The sequence below is a fragment of the Austrofundulus limnaeus genome, unplaced genomic scaffold (genome assembly GCF_001266775.1).
Source record: "Austrofundulus limnaeus strain Quisiro unplaced genomic scaffold, Austrofundulus_limnaeus-1.0 Scaffold93, whole genome shotgun sequence".
Taxonomy (NCBI): domain Eukaryota; kingdom Metazoa; phylum Chordata; class Actinopteri; order Cyprinodontiformes; family Rivulidae; genus Austrofundulus; species Austrofundulus limnaeus.
Genome location: NW_013952495.1, coordinates 1158793 through 1165484, shown reverse-complemented (window position 1 = coordinate 1165484; position 6692 = coordinate 1158793). Strand labels below are relative to the sequence as shown.

At 41.7% G+C, this 6692-nt stretch overlaps 1 protein-coding gene across 1 annotated transcript in view; it reads left to right on the top strand.

Moving 5' to 3' along the window:
* Positions 1-6692, top strand: part of cacng7b (calcium channel, voltage-dependent, gamma subunit 7b) — a 20294-nt gene that overhangs the window by 4731 nt on the left and 8871 nt on the right. Inside the window, exons 2-4 of the mRNA XM_014012672.1 lie at positions 3644-3839; positions 4104-4190; positions 5294-5434. Of these exons, the coding sequence (XP_013868126.1) occupies positions 3644-3839; positions 4104-4190; positions 5294-5434 (424 nt within the window). The remainder of the gene's footprint in view (positions 1-3643; positions 3840-4103; positions 4191-5293; positions 5435-6692) is intronic.

Below are 6692 nucleotides of genomic sequence, written 5' to 3'. Positions count from 1 at the left end.
AGAGCTAAAGAACAAAAGAAATCTGAGGCTCCTATGTTAGTTTTTGAGTTATAACCATTTTTGTATGTCCAGATACACCTTTTTCAGATAAATTGGGGGTCCAGGGGCGTGGAGGCACTGATGGTGGGCCTGATGGATAGAGCTTCATAAGAGCTAAACAACAAAAGAAATCTGAGGCTCCTATGTTAGTTTTTGAGTTATAACCATTTTTGTATGTCCAGATACACCTTTTTCAGATAAATTGGGGGTCCAGGGGCGTGGAGGCACTGATGGTGGGCCTGATGGATAGAGCTTCATCAGAGCTAAATAACAAAAGATATCTGAAGCTTCTATGTAGAACAGTTTCTGAGTTATAAGCATTTTTGCTTGTCCAGACCCCCTTTTTCAGATAAATTGGGGGTCCAGGGGCGTGGAGGCACTGATGGTGGGCCTGATGGATAGAGCTTCATAAGAGCTAAACAACAAAAGAAATCTGAAGCTTCTACGTTGAACAGTTTCTGAGTTATAAGCATTTTTGCTTGTCCAGACCCCCTTTTTCAGATAAATTGGGGGTCCAGGGGCGTGGAGGCACTGATGGTGGGCCTGATGGATAGAGCTTCATCAGAGCTAAACAACAAAAGAAATCTGAAGCTTCTACGTTGAACAGTTTCTGAGTTATAAGCATTTTTGCATGTACAGACACCCCCACTTTGAAAGGAGCCCCCTCCTCAAATATGGGATCTATCGTAAAACCCTTGGCTGGCGCAGTGTAGGTCAGACTCATCTACAGTCCTGCCAAATTTCATGTTGACCGGGGCGCACTGATTGGTGGGACTGATGGATAGAGCTTCATCAGAGCTAAACAACAAAAGAAATCTGAAGCTTCTATGTTGAACAGTTTTTGAGTTATAAGCATTTTCACATGTACAGACACCCCCACTTTGAGATGAGCTTCCTCCTCAAATATGGGGTCTATCTTAAAACCGTTGGCTGGCGCAGTGTAGGTCGGACTCATCTACAGCCCTGCCAAATTTCATGTTGATTGGTGCAGCCGTTTTTGTGCTATGGTTGACCAAAAACCACTGGGAAAAAATAAACTGTGCAAAAAAAACCTTTTTCAGGTAAATTGGGGGGCTGGGGGGGCACTGATTGGTGGGCCTGATGAATAGAGCTTCATCAGAGCTAAACAACAAAAGAAATCTGAAGATTCTATGTTGAACAGTTTCTGAGTTATAAGCATTTTTGCATGTCCAGACACCCCCACTTTGAAAGGAGCCCCCTCCTCAAATATGGGGTCTATTGTAAAACCGTTGGCTGGCGCAGTGTAGGTCGGACTCATCTACAGTCCTGCCAAATTTCCTGTTTATTGGTGCAGCCGTTTTTGTGCTAAGGTTGACTAAAAATCACTGGAAAAAAAACAAATAAATAAACAGTACGAAAACAATATGACTCCCGCTTACGCTTCGCGTGCGAGGATCATAATTAAGCCCACATTTTAGAGAGTTTTCAGATATGACTGTATTTGTAACAAATACAGTGTGATAACTTGTCAAAACAATTGCACTTTTAACATTTTTAAAATCATTTATTTACTTTGTCTTTTCTTCATTTTAAACATGGGCCAGTGTTCTGTGTCTTTGTGTAAAACAAATGCAAAACTTATATTTATATGTCCCGTGCTCCATGTCGACCACTATTTGGTGATGCACGTGCTGCTCAGGTCTGCATTGGATGCTGATTCGCTGTGGAGGGCTTAATAAGCCACTCGCCCTCGTACATAACTGGTTTTGGATGGGACTTAATATGGTCAACCCTCCGCGGGAACGCACAAACGGAGTGAGGAGTGAGTAGGGTGAGGGTGTAGCCACTGATTGGGAAAGGCCCTAAAAGTAGCTGGCAAAAATGCAGTGAAATGGAGATTTTACACATCAAATTCACCAGCTGCTAAAGTCAAACCCTATGCAGCGCCACCTGGTGGTGGGATGTTGTCATTTCACAAGTAAAATAATCAACGTGTTATGGGAAATGTAGTTTATGGTCAACGCTGGCTTTAAAGCAGAATACATTTAAGATATCAACATGTTTTTGCAGCTCTTGTGGGCCACATAAAATGCTGTGGGGGGCCACATTTGGCTCGCAGGCCTTGAGTTTGTGGTTTAGAGAATGAAGTTGTTTTTATAGTAAACAAAGATAAAATACAGGTATTTATGATTTGCTTTATAGCTGCAGCCTGGCTCCATCTGACGACGTAATGGTGGCTTAATTGTTTAAATAAACAAACCAATGCAAAGTAAAGCTTTATAAAACACTCGTTAATCCTGTCAAATTCTTTGTCTCTAAACTGAGGTTGTTCGAAAAGGGAGCATAGTAAATGTTCATAAATCTTTCCACAGATCTTCTGACAGATGCTGCGTTCAGCAAAGCTTTTAAATCCAGAAATTAAACTTTCCACTAATTACACCTAATAAAATCACTGTCAAGTGTACGACTCTGGAAAAATTTTTGAAACATCTTCTGTAATCCAAGTTTATGTGTGACTTAAATGGAAGAAATGAACACTAAACACATGTGCAGTCAGTAAAAACATCTGCAGGTTTCCTCTCTGATATAACCTTTGTTATTAGGCAAAGCAGGCATAATTTTGCCTGAGAGACAAAACCCAGGGCAAATAACCCAAATGAGGCACTCAGCTTATTGTTGTGTGAGGAGTGTGGTGTGACAACCACAACCAACATTTCTTTTCTTTTGTTTGGATGGCAGCAGAACAACAAGAGGATAAAGTTGAAGAAAAAAATCCTCCACATTGTACCAGATAACATTTCTCTGCTCCTCATATGCGTTTATTCTTCATTACTTGTCAAGCTGATGCTAATGAACAGCAGTCCAAATTAAGTAGAGGCCAGCAGCAGATACACACACACGCACACTTAAAGTTATGAATCGGTGCAGACAGCTGTGCAGTGAAGCACTTAGTGAAGCAGAAGTAAATCACAGAATGACCATGTGTGACTTTCGCTCCTCTTTCTGTTTCTGTCCCCCCAACGCTGCTTTTTTGATTTATTTATTATTTCTTTTTTATAAACAATCATCTAAACTTCTCTTGGTGAAGTCATCATCTCTTCCACTGGCTCCACTCCGACCTTTAACGTGATTGGTTGTTGGTGTTTGTGTCATTAAATCATCTTTGGCCGTAATGAAGCGAGACAGGAGGACAGCCAAGAGTGTGTGTGTCCCTGTATGGGAGTTTGGCAAAGGGTCTCCTCACCACCCTTCAGGGACCCCTCCGGTCCATGTCACCTAAACATGTCATGGTGAATTTGACTTAAACTTGGAAAAAGTGATCGCTGTATCCACATCTTCAGCTGATTAATCTGTGGAGTCAACATAATTCAAGATGGCTGCCGTAGCTAATTAGCTAACACAAAAATGGCTATAACTCAGTCAATTTTGCAGATGCTGAAATAAAATCAGGTGTGGTAGTAGCTGAGAGTCAGCCCCAACACAAACTTTGATTCATTATTTTTAATGCTTGTTCATATGAAGATGTAACAAGTTTAATTCAACTTAATATAAAATAAGAGAGATGTTTTTCTTGGAGGAATGCTGTGTTTGTCACCCCTCCATCCGTTTGGATGTTTAACTCCGGTTCTCTCCTGTCCTCCAGATGAGTTCGTGCAGCAGCCGCGCTCTGACCATCCTGTCCACGGTGTTCGGAGCCTGTGGGCTGCTGCTGGTGGGGGTGGCCGTGTCCACTGACTACTGGCTCATCATGGTGGAAGGAATCATCCTGCAGCAAAACCAGAGCATGGAGGTGAAGATGGCTCTGCACTCTGGCCTGTGGAGGGTGTGCTTTGTGGCAGGTAGGAAGAAATATTTTATACACTCACTCACATCCTGGCACACAGGTGATCCTCGGCATGTGGATATGAAAATGCCGACGAACATACAGGAAGAGATGGGAGAGATTGGCAAGAGGAGAGAAGGGAAGCCTCTGGAGTCAAATCTGTCACAAAACATGATTGTTAACAGTGAGGAAGACTGAGGAGACCTGTGCTTCTTCACGCATCACCGACTTTCATCCTAAAAGCAAAATCAGCATTCTCTACTCTTTTTTTTCTTCACAGGATCAGAGAACGGGCGATGTGTTGCATCGGAGTACTTTACCGAACCTGAAATAGAGATCACCACCGAAAACACAGCGAACATCCTGAGTGAGTGAAAGCTCTTCAGCTGCTGGAGCTGCAGGAGAAGCTGTTCACAAACCATCAACAAAACAAGACTTCACAGAACTACTGAGTTATTTATAATTGACTTTATATTTGTGAGGTGAAAATGAGGACAGGAAAAGGTCTGAGGCAAAGGTGTTTTGGGGGCGGGGACGGTCTCAGGAGGAGTTTCCTTCACTTTTAGTTTTTGCCATTAAAAATGTAAAAGAAGTGGGGAAAAGTGACTCATAGAAGAAGATTTGGAGTGATAGATGCAAATATGCACTCATCAGCCACTTTATTAGGTACACCGCTAGTACATGGTACCCTTCTGCCCTCAGAGCTGCTTTAGTTCTTTCTGGCACAAACTCAACAAAAAGTTGGAAACGTTTCCTAAAGATTATGTTCCATATTGACATGAAGATGTTGCACAGTTGGTGCAGATTTTGTCAGCTGCGTGTCTTTGATGTGAATCAGCCACATCTCAAAGATTAACAGAGAACTTGAACGTGTGTTCAGAGATGATATTCTGTGAAAGATGGTTCTAACTGTTGTCATTTTTTATAATCTGCAATCAGTTTGGCTCTTCTCCTCCAGCATCAACTGTGGAGCTCCAAGTGTCAAATAAAATGTAAAATAATGTCACTAACTCATTTTCTTTATTCAGTTCACTGAGTGTAAAATACTAGTTAAAAAATTTCTGCTAACATTTTGTTGTTATTTAGCTCACTGTTCTTACATTTAGGACTTTTTTACTGAATGCTACATTTAAATGTTATATTAAATCTAAACGAGTAAATCTAAATGTAAAAGGTAAATGTAAATGTTGAAGTTTACATTTATGCATTTCAGCATAGAACATAGTCTGACCCTCGTCTTCAGCATGTTGCTGCCATGTGATTGTCTGATTAGCTATTTGTGTTAACAAGCACTCAGACAGGTTTATCTAATAAAGTGGTGATGTGTGTGTTTAGCTGAATTTGTGAATCCTGTTGTTGTTGTTGTTTTTTATAAGCTCTGACAACATAATCATTCATTTCTTTGAGGAAGTTCAGGACATTTCCACATCCAATAAGTTATTTTTACACTCTGACCTTTTGCTCCCACAGAGATGGTGCGCACGGCCACACCTTTCCCAATGGTGTCCCTGCTCTTCGTCTTCACCGCCTTCGTCATCAGCAACATCGGACACATCCGGCCTCAGCACACCATCCTGGCCTTCGTGTCTGGCATCTTCTTCATCCTCTCAGGTTGGACCCTTTTTTCCTCATGTCCTGCTGTCCTGCTGCTGTCTCACTTTGTAACTGATGACAGCAGCTCTGCGTATCTTGTGTCACGCAGAGACACTTTGTCACCACTCTATTTTTAGTCGGTAATAACAGGTGTATCTGCTGTCATCGGAAAGGGTGACGGGATTAGTTTTAATGATCCCCAAGCACAGAAAGTTTTGTCTAGAGTAAAACTGAGCCAGGTCTTATGAACCTGTATTTGTTTTCTAATAATTCCTCTGATCTCTGATTAAATCCAGCAGATTTCAAACATGCTGTGATTCTGTAAACCTGCTGTCCTGGTACAGTAGGATCTGACTGCAGTATAGTGCAATAAAACAAGTTAATGTATATGAAGGTGCATATTAGTGATGGCGGAGTAGGTGGATTGTCCAAGTGACTGATAACATCATGATGTGTTATACAGTTTCAGAGCATCACATCATTAATTGTTCCTTCTGAGAGAGTATGGTGACGGGACAGACCCAGGGCGCAGGCAGGTTTCAAAATGTAACAAAAAGAGGGCTGATTGCAGCAAACTTACTAGATGAACGAGGATCACAGGCAGGGGGAACAGAACACACGCAGAGCAAAACCAACACATGCAAAAAAAAAATGATCCGACGAAAGACAGAGACAGGACAGGGCTTAAATACACAGAAAACTAATGACTGAACAGAAAACACCTGAGGAGAAACACAAGGGTGACAATCAAGGTAATGTGGGGCAGCTGGGCAAAGACACACTGGGGAACATAGAAAACACTAGGAAAACTAAGGAGAATAAACACAGACTATGACGTTTACATGATGCATTTTTATTCTGAATGGCCGTTTCTTCTGATTACTTATGTCCATGTAAATGTAGCTAGTGTCAGACCTCACCATCGGGCGTTGTCAGAGCCAAAGTGGGCTTAATGAAAGCCAACCAAAGAGGACAACAAATCTAAGAAAAGTTAAACTTGAATTTGACAAAAAACTTCTGGGAGAGGGTCCTTTGCACAGTCAAGACAAAACAAAATAAAAACATTTTGGCAAACCCAAAACTTCAACATACAAAGAAAAGATCACAGTACCTACAGTGAAACATAGACCAGGCTCGATTCTGTTTGCTGCTGCTTTGCTGCATGTGGCACAGGGGGTCTTGAATATCTGCAGGGTTCAAGGAAATCTCAAGACCATCAAGAGTGAAATGTGCTGCTTCATGTTCAAAAGCTTGATCTCAGTCGCAGATCATAATG